The sequence below is a fragment of the Pelophylax lessonae genome, assembly GCF_965119305.1.
Source record: "Pelophylax lessonae genome assembly, chromosome: 2".
Taxonomy (NCBI): domain Eukaryota; kingdom Metazoa; phylum Chordata; class Amphibia; order Anura; family Ranidae; genus Pelophylax; species Pelophylax lessonae.
The window spans coordinates 716,224,906-716,239,753 of NC_138769.1; the positions used below are offsets into that span (position 1 = coordinate 716,224,906).

The following is a 14,848-nucleotide window of genomic DNA, read 5'->3' on the forward strand; positions in this document are numbered from 1 at the left end:
CATCTGCCTAAGGCAGGGTTTCCCAAACTTTTTTGGGCCGAGACCCACTTCTGAATACCCTTTTTTTCGGGACCCACTTGCTTGTAATTGAATATTGTAAAGCGCTACCGAATTTGTTGGCGCTATAGAAATGCAAATAATAATGCATATTTTTAAAGGGAGGGGGATGTTAAATTAAAAATATCAATTTACCAATTTTTAATTTATTATTGAATACACTTAATTAATGTATAAATAAATGTGTTGTTAAGAGCCCAGCACACTTCACTCACCCAGCGTCTCTATGATGAGGAGCTCTATGCTGGTCTTGGTGTCCTGGCTCTTCTCCTTCAGATCCTCTACCGGGGTCACAGAAGCTGCCATGAACTCCTGACACCGCCAGGCCACCTGGTCCTCCTATGACACCAAGGCTGCTGTCTCTGACCACTGTAGCTGAGAGAATCCCACCACCAGTCTAGCCACCACCGCTGCCGCCAGCAGGACCGAGGAGCTGGCTCTGCACCCCATGAACATATCTTACATAACAGCCCACATACGTACTCACTGATGCAAGTATCCTTCTCGTGGGAAATGCAGACCAGCCTCCGTAAACTGCGTGGGCAGGTTCCTGAATCCATCGCAATTTGACTGCTCTGGCTCTCTGTAATTTGCGTGGGCTCGCACAGCACAATTTAAGCGGGCCTGCTCTCAGTGATTTCCGGCTCAGCGCGACCCACTTAAACGCAGCTCGCGACCCACCAGTGGGTCACGACCCACAGTTTGGGAACTCCTGGCCTAAGGTATAGTCCCTTTACAATGCACATGCTGTTTAAGCCCCGGTTGCATAAAGTTCTGTACTTACGCTTGTCTAGACCAGGATTTCGTGACCGGAGACTTGAATGGAAGTTCATCAATTATCGCTGTAGCTCGAAGGTCCAGGGGTGTGGGTTTTGCTGCAGGTGAGAAAAACGTTATAAGAGATCATTAAATCACAAAATCTGGGAACTTTCTTTATGCATTGATCCTCAAGTTAGACTCCTGCAGCACAAAAAATGGAGCAAGGAGATGGACTGCAAGGAGACGGGCATGGCATGATATAAAACACTGAGCGGCTGCTGGGTTGGCCAGGTGATCTGAAGATCTTGTCTATATGGGCGTTTTAATTCAGCAATAACTTTTTCATTACTTAAATGGTTAGTTCACCTTTAATGACATTTGCCAAAAAAATCTTAGTGAATTACAGCCTCCTCGGCACATGAATACGCAGTAGTCCCTTTTGTGAAAGGATGCTTACTTTTCAAACTGCTTATTCCATTGCACGTCCTTCTCCATCCAGTAGATCAGTGGTGTCCAAACTGCCTTTATCCAGCCCACTGACACCAATGATGGGGCACTATTCCTCCCACTGACACCAATGATGGGGTACTATTCCTCCTACTGAAATCAATGATGGGGCACTATTCCCCTCACTGACAACAATGATAGGGTACTATTCCTCCCACTGACATCAATGATGGGGCACGATTCCTCCCACTGTCACCAATGATGGGACACTATTCCTCCCACTGACATCAATGATGGGACACTATTCCTCCCACTGACATCAATGATGGGACACGATTCCTCCCACTGTCACCAATGATGGGACACTATTCCTCCCACTGACATCAATGATGGGGCACTATTCCTCCCACTGACACCAATGATAGGGCACTTTTCCTCCTACTGACATCAATGATGGGGCACAAATCCTCTCACTGACACCAATGATGGGTCACTATTCGTCCCACTGACACCAATGATGGGGCACTATTCCTTCCACTGATACCAATAGTGAGGCACTTTTTCTCTCACTGTCACTAACGATGCGGCACTATATCTTCCACTGACACTAATGATGAGTCACTATTCCTCCCACTGAAACCAAAGACGGGGCACTATTCCTCCCACTGACGCCAATGATAGGGTACTATTCCTCCCACTGACATTAATGATGGGGTACTATTCCTTTCACTGGTACCAATGATAGGGTACTATTCCTCCCACTGACACCAATGATGGGTCACTATTCCTCCCACTGAAACGAATGATGGGGCACTATTCCTTACACTGACACCAATGGTGGGGCACTATTTCTCTCACTGTCACTAACGATGCGGCACTATATCTTCCACTGACACCAATGGTGGGGCACTATTTCTCTCACTGAAACGAATGATGGGGCACTATATCTTCCACTGACACCAATGGTGGGGCACTATTTCTCTCACTGTCACTAACGATGCGGCACAATATCTTCCACTGACACCAATGATGGGGCACAATTCCTTCTCCTACTGACCACAGGTCCCATGTAATTTTCTTACTCCCTCCAACCACCAAGCCTGAGGCATTGTTTAATCCTACTGACCTTTGGACATTTTCAGCTCCCGCTTGCCACACTCTGGCCCCCCTAAAGTTTGAAGGACAGTAATCTGTCCCTTTGTTAAGAAATGTTTGAGACTCCTGCTGTAGATGGCAGGTCGTACCGAGCATTGAATGCGCAACCCTGGAAACTCAAGAACGAGCATTTGGCTTTGTTTCCTATCCACCTACTCGCAGTCCACTCCCTCTTGCAGCTTAGGGTTCCTCAAGAGAGTGGACTACACAAGCGTGGGTAGGGAACAAAGTCCAGTGCTTGTTCATCATGAGTTGCCAGGGCTGCCAATCCAATGCTTGGTACATCCTGCCATCTATGTACTGAATAGCCCTGGCTGTGAATTGTTTGCACCTAATGAGCCTCACCTTTCCTATCAGGCTTGAGGTTCCGATTTACTGGAGGTGGCTGGATTTCACTGACTCGAGTTGGTCTCTGACACAGAGAGGCAGTACTTCCTTTGCGGGCAGGAAGTGTGGCGGAGGAAAATCCCAGGAAGTCAAAGTGGTGTGGCCCAGGGCTCATGGGGATATAAACGCTATGTGCGTTGTCATTCAGCTTCTCAGAGTTAAAGTGAGAGGAGGAACCGGGGTTCATGGGGACGTAGTTGTCTTCAGAATCTGCACTTTCAGAGCGGGTCAAGGAGGACTTGGTTTGCTGCGGGTAAATACAGACAAAGTCATGAAACCAATAACTACAAGCATCTACACGTCCAAATAATTACACTGATGACAACACATTATCTGATATTTATCCATCATGCAAAAATATGGTGAAGAGAGACATTGTTTAGAGACAACTATTAATGAAAATACGTTAGTTGAAGCCTTTACACCTTATATAAAGTAAAAATAGGACATAATTAGGAACAACTACTTAGGTAATTTTGTGCAAAAATTCAAGTGCTTTTCATCTAGTCCCTAGATTTTTTCAGGTTCTGGTCCAAAAGAAATCAAGGGATTGGAAATGCATATGGTATTATTTTTTTTACAGGAAATAACCAGTAGTGGCTCCTAGTTATCTCCAATTTGTTCTTTATATGACTTGTTTAGTGTAGGGACCTGCCCTATTTATAGGGAATGGGATTTTGCTATTTGTGAAATTTGATGTTCCTGGTTCCACTCACATGTTATCATTTTGTTGTCAGAGCCAGGTTCTGAACCTGCAACCTCTGCTATGTCTCGCAACAGGTCTTCTTGCTGTGCCCTCTAAGCTGCTGGACAGCTCTCTATCTGATTTCTTAGGACAATCTTACCTTGTCTTTTGTTTCTTCTGAACCTTGAAATCTTTGGTCCTCCCATGAACTTCCTATTATAGCCATTTCTTTGTACTTCCTGTTTGCCAGATTATTGTGCTCTCTGCAGCTGATATCTTGCTCCTTTGCATAACTGCAGCTGCTCTTATATTTAATACCACACTTTACCGAACTTTGGCTTGTTCCTTGACTACGCTTCTACTTGATCCCCATCTGCAACCAACTATTATCAACCTTAGGCTTGTTCCTTGGCTACTTTCTGCCTGATCCCAACCTAAAACTATTTGTTACTGACCTCTGGCTTGTTCCTCAACTACACTTCCGCTTGATCCCAACCTGCCACCATTTGTTATGGACCTTTGGCTTGTTTCTCGACTACTCTCCTGTCTAATCCCAACTTGCATCCACTTTTTATGGACCTTTGGCTTGTTACTGACTATGCTTTTGCTTGATCCCTACCTTCTACATCTGCAACCAGATCCCTGGCTTGCTCATTTCCTGGTGGAGTGATCCTGAGGACTGTGACCTGACACTATCATGCAGCAAAACCCATCGCCACCATCAGGAGCTCTGGTGAATACCAGCTAGTACTTAGACCCCGCACCTCAGGTGCGCGTGCATCATCCACTAGGGTGCTCTGCTTGTTTATTTATTCTGCTGGTCGGTGAGAATCTCTAGACTGCTATAGCTACTGGTCTCTGTGCCTGACCTCGCACTTTGACATTTATATAATATCCACTGTAGTCACCTGGCTTCAGTCAACTGGTAATAAGGTTTACTTTGGCATTCCCTTAGCCAATAGTCCCATATGGTGCTGGGAATTCCTTTGGTCTGGTGTTGAAGAAATTCTACTTCTAAGGCATACATGTCACCCGTGCGCGATGCTGCAGGGGTGTGCTGTGCCATGGAAAAAGCATGCTTACATAGGTTTGGCAATGGAGTCCTTGAACATCGGTTGGGAGCAGCAGAAGGCAAGGCTTTCACATTCAATTTAATGCTGCCCATTGACATTAGATTATGAAAGATTTCTAAAAGATACTTGTGTAAATACACATACTTGGGTCACCTGATAAATACTGAACAGCCAATCCCTGCAAACCACATCTAGTGCTACAAATAATTTAGACAGATATAACAGTTGGAATGAGCTCTCCTTTCTCAGCAGTAAAAGGATGGATGGCTGTTGTAAGCATGTGGGCCAAAGTGACTGGAGTCGCGAACAGACTTCCCTATATTTTCCATACTTAAAGGAGAACAAAAGAGCACCCGGGGGCAGATGATCCTCTCTAGATAGTTTAATTTGGAACTTTATTGAAGATGACAAAGGTACAGATGAAGCCAAAGCATTTCGGGGGAACAGTCCTTCTTCAGGGCAGTTGATATGACACTTTGTAGAGCAGTCATGCTTCAATAAGAGATAATTGAATGATATCTGTACTTGCCGAGTGCCAGTGTGTTGTGGATGTGATGGAGAGGATTATCTGTCAGAGGCGCTCTTTTATACTCACTCAAGCTACTCCAGCTGAAACAGCATTCCTGTTGTATCAGAAAAGTAGAAGTCCTAAGATCTCAACTGAGTACCCTACCAATGCCTACCCTTGGGTAATCCATTTCCTTAGAGAGGCTCCCAGCCTCCCACCATATTCATCTTTTTGATACCCACCAACAACCTATTGGTTTTTTCACCAGTCCAGAGTGGTTTTCTACTCACATCCCATACATTTTCCACAGAACGTTGCCTATAGTCTCTCAATGTGTACTTAGTCCTTCAATCAAATTACCTCCTGGGTTCTTCCAATCTGACTTGAACCACCAGTTATATGCTTATGAGCCCGAGACTGAAACAGTCCACAGGAAATGAGTCAATAAATGTCATGTGATGTTTTTAAAATTGAATAGGTTATGTTTTTTTGTAAACCTAATTGTAAATTAGGTTTTTCTGTTAGACATGTAGATTAGCAGTGTCCTGAGAATATACAGCAGAGGACTCACCAGATAAGAGTTGAAGCCATCATTGATGGACTCCACAGACTGCTCCACGCTTAAGTCTCCCAGATGAGGATAGTCGTAGGCTTCACAAGAAGATGCTGGAGAAATAATCACATAGATTGCTTTAATAATAAGTATAAGCCTTCTTGTGGATACTGCATGAGGGCAAGACGTGATACATTTCCCATGGACATTATCAGGGGCAAGAAAGTGATAAAAGAAACATGAGCACCAGCAGAGGTCAACTAGTGATAAGTGCATCAAGGGAACTACAAGGAGTCAATAACTGATAAGTGTGAGATGAACTACACTGGAGGTCAAGAACTGAGTCTGACATGAACTCCACCAAAGGTCAATAAACAATAGGTGTGACAATAACTACATCAGTGATCAGTAAAAGATAACTCTGACATGAGATCAATAAGTGATAGGTGTGACATAAACTACACCAAAGGTCAAAAATTGATAAGTATGACTTGGACACCACCAGAGGTGAATATGTGAAAGGTGTAATTTGGACTAACGGGAGGTCAATATGATATACTGGGGACATTGACTACAACAGAGGGCAATAAATATTAAGTCTGACATGGACACCACCAGAGGTTAATCAATGATAAGTGTGACATGGACTACACCAGAGGTCAAAAAGTGATAAGAGTGACTTGGACAGCACCAGTGGTCACAGGTGTGACATTGACTACAGCAGAGGTCCACCAATCATAAGTCTGGCATTGACTCCACCAGAGATCAATAATGGCACTTTTCCACTGCAAGTACCGGCTCGGCTCTACTCGGCCCTGCTTGGCCCGGTTTGCTTTTCCACTGCTGGTACCGCATGGTACGGTGTTGGAACGGTTCGGTACGGTACGGTATGGTTTGCTTTTCCACTAAAGTAGTACTAAAGTTAAGTGGGTGGGATAACAACGGGGTGGGTGGGATTCTCTGACCAATCAGTGGCTAGTAGTGACTGCATGCAATGGTATGGTACCTCTTGGAACCACAATCGAGGTGGTACTGTTTTTGAGAGCCGTACCGTTCGGGTTCCATGCAGTGGAAAAGCGCCGCCGTACCGTACCGAACCGTTCCTACTCCGTACCATGCGGTACCAGCAGTGGAGAAGCACAAAAGCGAGCTGAACCGTTCGGTTCCATGCAGTGGGAAAGCACCATATGTGATAGGTGTGACATGCACTACACTGGGGGCCAATAAGTGATACGACTTGGACACAACCAGAGGTCAATAGGTTCAACTGGTGATCCAGAGGTCAATAAATAATAGATTTGACATGGACTCCACCAGAGGTCAATAAGTGACAGGTGAGACCACCAGAGGCCAATAAAAGATGTGTCACTTGTGGAAATGTTCATAGGCTATATGGACACACACCAGAGGCCATAAGTAATTTGTGTCATGTGTACACCGCTAGAAGCCAAGAAGCGATTTGTGTCAGATGGACACCATGAGAGTCCAATAGATGATGACTGCCTCAGGGGAACCTTCAAAGGATAACGAAGATTAAATAAAAATTGGTAATTATCACTGAAGATATTTGCAATTCAGGTGTGTGGACAAATAGGAACTCATTCAGCCAGAATTTCTTCAGTGAGTTTGCACCTTCAAATGTTCTTTATTGTCTTATATAAACAATGGTATTACTGGATATACTATATCTTCTAAAAGCTTTATTTCAACCTAGATTGTCACTAGGTCAACAAGCAGGAACAATGCAGTGCCCATCATTTGAGGTTGCAATATATGAATATATATTATTTTATAAAACAAGTAGGAACTAGAAGCAACCTTTTCCTTTCCTCATGCAGGATGGTGTAAAAGAATCACTTATGCAGTATTATGGCCAGGCCACTAGATGGAGCAGACAATCAAAGTAAACAAGTATTTATATTATGTGATTGCCAGCACCATCTATTGGCCAAAATGCAATATTGTCCTGATTCAGTCTGTTCTGAATGAGTGAATAACATCTGACCTAAAAAAAGAAAATAGCCTAAAAAGATTCAGTTTTGCCCCTTATTCACACAAAACAAATGGTCACGCAATGGCTCAGAAGAATAGCTCAGCAATTAATTTTTTATAAATACAACCCTTTGGGTTTACTAAAACATTTGCAGAAAAACACACCCAAAGTCTTCATAAAATTACAAAAGTCTGCAAATAGATCCCACTAGACTTTGTTTTTTCACGCTATTTTTTTTAACTTTATTTTTTCTTTGGTAACAAACAATACATCGTAATACATTTAAAACAATCACATTTATTATATAATTACCTCATTTTTCTTTATTCCCAACTTCTACCCATTTCCCACCCGAACAATGTTTGCCACATCCTTTTTTTTTTCCTCTTCCATTATTATCTTAATCCTTCTTTTCTCCTTTTTTTTTCAGCATATTTCCTCGTTTTTTTAAACTTTACCCATTTCTCCCAAGTGGAGTTGAACCTCTCTATTTGATGGAGGCACGCCCGCCCCCCTTAGGTGGCATGGAAGCCGATCCACGGGCCAGCGGCCGTGATTGCAACCGGGCTTCCCGTAAGGAGAGAACGATGGTCTGCTGTTGTAAACACAGCAGACCGTTATTCTCTCTGGAATGAACACAGAGAGCCTGTGTTCCTCCTATTTCGGATCACAGGTCTCTGTGTTGATTCCACAAGTCCCTCCCCATACAGTTAGAAAACACCACCTAGCTTCACACTTAACCCTTTGATCACCCCTAACTGACATTTTTGACACTTTTGGGGGGACCAGTGACATTACTACAGTAATCAGTGCTAAAAATATGCACTGTTACTGTAATAATGACACTGGCAGGGAAGGGGTTAACTCAGGAGCGATCAAAAGGTTAAATGTGATCCTAGGGGGTGTTTTTTAACGGTGAGGGGGATGGGCTTATTGGATCAACACAGAGAGCTGTATCACTAAGTAGGAGGATCACAGGAGCACTGTGATGATAACTGACAGAACAACGGCCTGCTGCGTTTACAATGGCAGACCACCATTCTGTCTTCCCGGGTAGAGATGGCAGGTGACCAGGGGCAATCGCGGCCGCCAGCCCCGCGCACCACTTAATACCCCCCCCCCCCTCGCCCCCTGCTCGCTCCAAAAGTATGGGTATGGCAATTCGCACAGCCAAGCCAGCCTGCCGCAGTATATCTGCAGCGGGCGTTCGGCAAGTGGTTAAAGATTTTATAATAGCGAGTGGTGAAGCCATCCATCTGGACCTGGACTCTTCCCAGTAGCTGTATTTTTTATTGCTTCTTTCGTTATTGGATCTTTTAGTGTTTGCAACTTTTCCGCTGATACTTTAGGTAGGTTTGCCTCTCTAATATATTCTTGTATTTTTTTCGTTCTTATTATTATCTAATTTTCCTTGGAGATTTTTAATCTTAATGAGTATAAAGGAACTATAATCGTTTTGGAAAACGTCTGCGATTTTTTTTTTTTTTGATGAGTAGGCCATCTCCCCATTTTTATTTTTTTAATTTTCCCTATAAAATTCATTGATTTCTTATTTTTTAAAGCTCTTGCAAGGCATTTCCCGATTTTTTTTTGTTACATTTTCAAAATATGGTGGCAGTTTCCTTATGCAGTTATAAAAAAAATCCTCTATACTATGAAAAAAGCACCTTGTCTCACTAAAACAAGAGCAGGAAAAAAAACACCGGGAGGAGAGATCAAGCCGAGATGAATCAGATATCTAAGCAAAGCAAATACAGCTGCTGTCTGTTTATAAAGAGGTTGGTGATGCTTCAATTCTGGGACTGTGGCAAACAAAACTGATAATGTTCTCATCCTGACATTTAGGTCAGAAGTTTGCTTGTAAAATGCAGTGTTATCTCTCACCACTAGAGGGGGACATTTCCCCAAAAAAAAAGTTGGTAAGAAATTTGAATCTCAATGCATATGAAGCTGTCTCTCCAAATTTCCACTAATATCTCTTAAAAATGTGACTCGAGACAAGACTTGTTATTGGACGGAGTCAGAGGAGATTGCCCCTCACTTCCTGTTCTGATGTTAGTAGTCACTGGGACAATAAAGTGTATGTATTTTTCTTAAAATTTTGTTGACTTTAGGGAAGGATTTGAACCCCTTACATTAGGGTCCTTATCAGAGCCCCCCTAACACCAGGTTCCCTGTCGTAGCGCCCCTAACATCAGAATCCCCATTAGAATCTCCCCTTACATCACAGTCACCATCAGCCCCCCTCTTCCATCTCCTGCACCATGCCCGCAGCCCCTGTATCTCCTGCACCATGCCCGTAGCCCCTGCATCTCCTGCATCATGCTCGCAGCCCCTGCATCTCCTGCACCATGCCTGCAACCCCTGCATCTCCTGTACCATGCCCGCAGCCCCTGCATCTCCTGTACCATGCCCGCAGCCCCTGCATCTCCTGTACCATGCCCGCAGCCCCCGCATCTCCTGTTCCATGCCCGTAGCCCCTGCATCTCCTGCATCATGCTCGCAGCCCCTGCATCTCCTGCACCATGCCCGCAACCCCTGCATCTCCTGTACCATGCCCGCAGCCCCTGCATCTCCTGCACCATGCCCGCAGCCCCCGAATCTCCTGTACCATGCCCGTAGCCCCTGCATCTCCTGCATCATGCTCGCAGCCCCTGCATCTCCTGCACCATGCCCGCAACCCCTGCATCTCCTGTACCATGCCTGCAGCCCCCGCATCTCCTGTACCATGCCCGCAGCCCCTGCATCTCCTGTACCATGTCTGCAGCCTCTGACACGTCCTCCTGTACCATGACTGCAGCCCCTGACATCTCCTGTACCATGCCCACACAGCCTATCACCACCTCCTGTACCACATCCGCAATTATATCACTTTTAACCACAATTTGCTTATATATATATATATGGACGAAGTCAGAGGAGATTTCCCCTCACTTCCTGTTCTAATGTTAGTAATCACTGGGACAATAAAGTGTATGTATTTTTCTTAAAATTTTGTTAGCTTTAGGGAAGGATTTGAACCCCTTACATTAGGGTCCTTATCAGAGCCCCCCTAACACCAGGTTCCCTGTCATAGCGCCCCTAACATCAGAATTCCCATCAGAATCTCTCCTTACATCACAGTCACCCTCAGCCCCCCTCTTCCATCTCCTGCACCATGCCCGCAGCCCTGCATCTCCTGCACCATGCCCGCAGCCCCTGTATCTCCTGCACCATGCCCGCAGCCCCTGCATCTCCTGCACCATGCCCGCAACCCCTGCATCTCCTGTACCATGCCCGCAGCCCCTGCATCTCCTGTACCATGCCCCAGCCCCTGCATCTTCTGCACCATGCCCGCAGCCCCTGCATCTCCTGTACCATGCCCGCAGCCCCTGCATCTCCTGTACCATGTCTGCAGCCTCTGACACGTCCTCCTGTACCATGTCTGCAGCCTCTGATATCTCCTGTACCATGCCCGCAGCCCCTGCATCTCCTGCACCATGCCCGCAACCCTGCATCTCCTGCACCGTGCCCACAGCCCCTGTATCTCCTGCACCATGCCCGCAGCCCCTGCATTATGCTCGCAGCCCCTGCATCTCCTGCACAATGCCCGCTGCCCCTGCATCTCCTGCACCAAGCCCCCATCCCCTGAATCATACCCGCAGCCTCTGCATCTCCTGTACCAAGCCCACAGCCCCTGCATCTCCTGCACCATGTACACAGCCTCTGCATCTCCTGTACCATGCCCGCAGCCCCTGCATCATGCCATCAGCCTCTGCATCTCCTGCACCATGCCCGCAGCCCTGCCTCTCCTATACTATGCCCACAGCCCCTGCATCTCCTGCACCATGCCTGCAGCCTCTGCATCTGCTGCACCATGTCAGCAGTCTCTGCATCTCTTGTACTATGCACGCAGCCTCTCCCTCTCCTGTACCATGCCCACAGCCCCTGCATCTCCTGCACCATGCCCGCAACCCTGCATCTCCTGCACCGTGCCCACAGCCCCTGTATCTCCTGCACCATGCCCGCAGCCCCTGCATTATGCTCGCAGCCCCTGCATCTCCTGCACAATGCCCGTTGCCCCTGCATCTCCTGCGCCAAGCCCCCAGCCCCTGAATCATACCCGCAGCCTCTGCATCTCCTGTACCAAGCCCACAGCCCCTGCATCTCCTGCACCATGTACACAGCCCCTGCATCTCCTGTACCATGCCCGCAGTCCCTGCATCATGCCAGCAGCCTCTGCATCTCCTGCACCATGCCCGCAGCCCTACCTCTCCTATACTATGCCCGCAGCCCCTGCATCTCCTGCACCATGCCCGCAGCCCCTGCATCTCCTGCACCATGCCTGCAGCCTCTGCATCTCCTGCACCATGTCAGCAGTCTCTGCATCTCTTGTAATATGCATGCAGCCTCTCCCTCTCCTGTACCATGCCCACAGCCCCTGCATCTCCTGCACCATGCCCACAGCCCCTGCATCTCCAGCACCATGCCCGCAGTCCCTGCATCATGCCAGCAGCCTCTGCATCTCCTGCACCATGCCCGCAGCCCTACCTCTCCTATACTATGCCCGCAGCCCCTGCATCTCCTGCACCATGCCCGCAGCCCCTGCATCTCCTGCACCATGCCTGCAGCCTCTGCACCATGCCTGCAGCCTCTGCATCTCCTGCACCATGTCAGCAGTCTCTGCATCTCTTGTAATATGCATGCAGCCTCTCCCTCTCCTGTACCATGCCCACAGCCCCTGCATCTCCTGCACCATGCCCACAGCCCCTGCATCTCCAGCACCATGCCCACAGCCCCTGCATCTCCAGCACCATGCCTGCAGCCCCTGCATCTCCTGCTCCATGCCCGCAGCCCCTGCATCTCCTGTACCATGCCTGCAGCCCTGCATCTCCTGTACCATGTCTGCACAGTCTATGACATGTCCTGTACTGTGTCCTCAGCCTCTGCATCTCCTGTACCATGCCTGCAGCCTCTGATATCTACTGTACCATGTCCGCAGCCTCTGCATCTCCTGTACCATGTCCGCAGCCTCTGCATCTCCTGCACCATGTCCCCAGCCTCTGCATCTCCTGTACCATGTCCGCAGCCTCTGCATCTCCTGTACCATGTCCCCGGTATCTCCTGTACCATGCCCGCAGCCCCTGCATCTCCTGTACCATGCCCGCAGCCCCTGCATCTCCTGTACCATGTCTGCAGCCTCTGACACGTCCTCGTGTACCAAGTCTGCAGCCTCTGACACGTCCTCCTGTACCATGTCTGCAGCCTCTGACACGTCCTCCTGTACCATGTCTGCAGCCTCTGACATCTACTGTACCATGCCCACACAGCCTATCACCACCTCCTGTACCACATCCGCAATTATATCACTTTTAACCAGAATTTGCTCTTATATATATAGATATGTATATATATATATATAAGCCCTATATGCTTTCATATTTGTCTTATCTATTTATAATACACTCTTCAAATGTGCTTTAAAATGCATGTTTTTCCCTTTTACGAACAAGAAAATAATGGCGCTATGCTGTTGGGCTGTTATAATAATGCTATGGGGCTGGTATGAAATTATTTTCAGGGCTAAATTTTAGTCCCAGTCCGGCCCTGGGTTCCTCCCTACATCAAACTCTACCTTAGAGGTTCCTCCCTACATCAGACTCCACCTTAGAGGTTCCTCCCTACATCAGACTCCACCTTAGAGGTTCCTCCGTACATCAGACTCCACCTTAGAGGTTCCTTCCTACATCAGACTCCACCTTGGAGGTTCCTCCCTACATCAGACTCCACCTTACAGGTTGCTCCCTACATCAGACTCAACCTTAGAGGTTCCTCCCTACATCAGACTCCACCTTAGAGGTTCCTCCTTACATCAGACTCCACCTTAGAGATTCCTCCTTACATCAGACTCCACCTTAGAGATTCCTCCTTACACCAGACTCCACCTTAGAGATTCCTCCTTACACCAGACTCCACCTTAGAGATTCCTCCTTACATTAGACTCCACCTTAGAGGTTCCTCCTTACATCAGACTCCACCTTAGAGATTCCTCCCTACATCAGACTCCACCTTAGAGGTTTGTCCTTACATCAGACTCCACCGTAGAGATTCCTCCCTACATCAGACTGTACCTTAGAGATTCCTCCCTACATCAGACTCCACCTTAGAGATTCCTCCTTACACCAGACTCCACCTTAGAGATTCCTCCTTACATCAGACTCCACCTTAGAGATTCCTCCCTACATCAGACTCCACCTTAGAGGTTCCTCCTTACATCAGACTCCACCTTAGAGATTCCTCCTTACATCAGACTCTACCTTAGAGATTCCTCCTTACATCAGACTCAACCTTAGAGGTTCCTCCCTACATCAGACTCCACCTTAGAGATTCCTCCTTACATCAGACTCCACCTTAGAGATTCCTCCTTACATCAGACTCTACCTTAGAGATTCCCCCTTACAGCAGACTCCACCTTAGAGGTTCCTCCTTACATCAGACTCCACCTTAGAGGTTCCTCCTTACATCAGACTCCACCTTAGAGATTCCTCCTTACATCAGACTCCACCTTAGAGATTCCTCCTTACATCAGACTCTACCTTAGAGATTCCCCCTTACATCAGACTCCACCGTAGAGGTTCCTCCTTACATCAGACTCCACGTTAGAGGTTCCTCCCTACATCAGACTCCACCTTAGAGGTTCCTCCTTACATCAGACTCCACCTTAGAGGTTCCTCCCTACATCAGACTCCACCTTAGAGGTTCCTTCCTACATCAGACTCCAACTTAGAGGTTCCTCCTTACATCAGACTCCACCGTAGAGGTTCCTCCTTACATCAGACTCCACGTTAGAGGTTCCTCCCTACATCAGACTCCACCTTAGAGGTTCCTCCTTACATCAGACTCCACCTTAGAGGTTCCTTCCTACATCAGACTCCATCTTAGAGGTTCCTCCTTACATCAGACTCCACCTTAGAAGTTCCTCCTTACATCAGACTCCACCTTATAGGTTCCTTCTTACATCACCCCCCTCCATCAGAGTCTGTCTTAGGAGTCCCTATCAGAGAAATTACAACAGGGCCTCCATCAAAGCTCCTTTACATCATGGTCATCACCAGAGCCCCATTACATCAGAGTCTACCTTAGGAGTTCCTCTTTATATCAAAGTCCTCATTAGAGCCCCCTTATATCAGAGTCCCCTTTAGAATCCTCCTTACATCAGGGTTGTCATTATGTCCCTATTTCAGCCCCCCCT

At 47.1% G+C, this 14,848-nt stretch overlaps 1 protein-coding gene across 1 annotated transcript in view; it reads right to left on the reverse strand.

Annotated features, from left to right (window-relative positions):
• Positions 1-14,848, reverse strand: part of GAB2 (GRB2 associated binding protein 2) — a 329,003-nt gene that overhangs the window by 14,092 nt on the left and 300,063 nt on the right. Inside the window, exons 5-7 of the mRNA XM_082245287.1 lie at positions 5,643-5,737; positions 2,763-3,052; positions 842-934 (exon numbers count right to left, since the gene is read on the reverse strand). Coding sequence (XP_082101413.1) covers positions 842-934; positions 2,763-3,052; positions 5,643-5,737 — 478 coding nt within the window. The remainder of the gene's footprint in view (positions 1-841; positions 935-2,762; positions 3,053-5,642; positions 5,738-14,848) is intronic.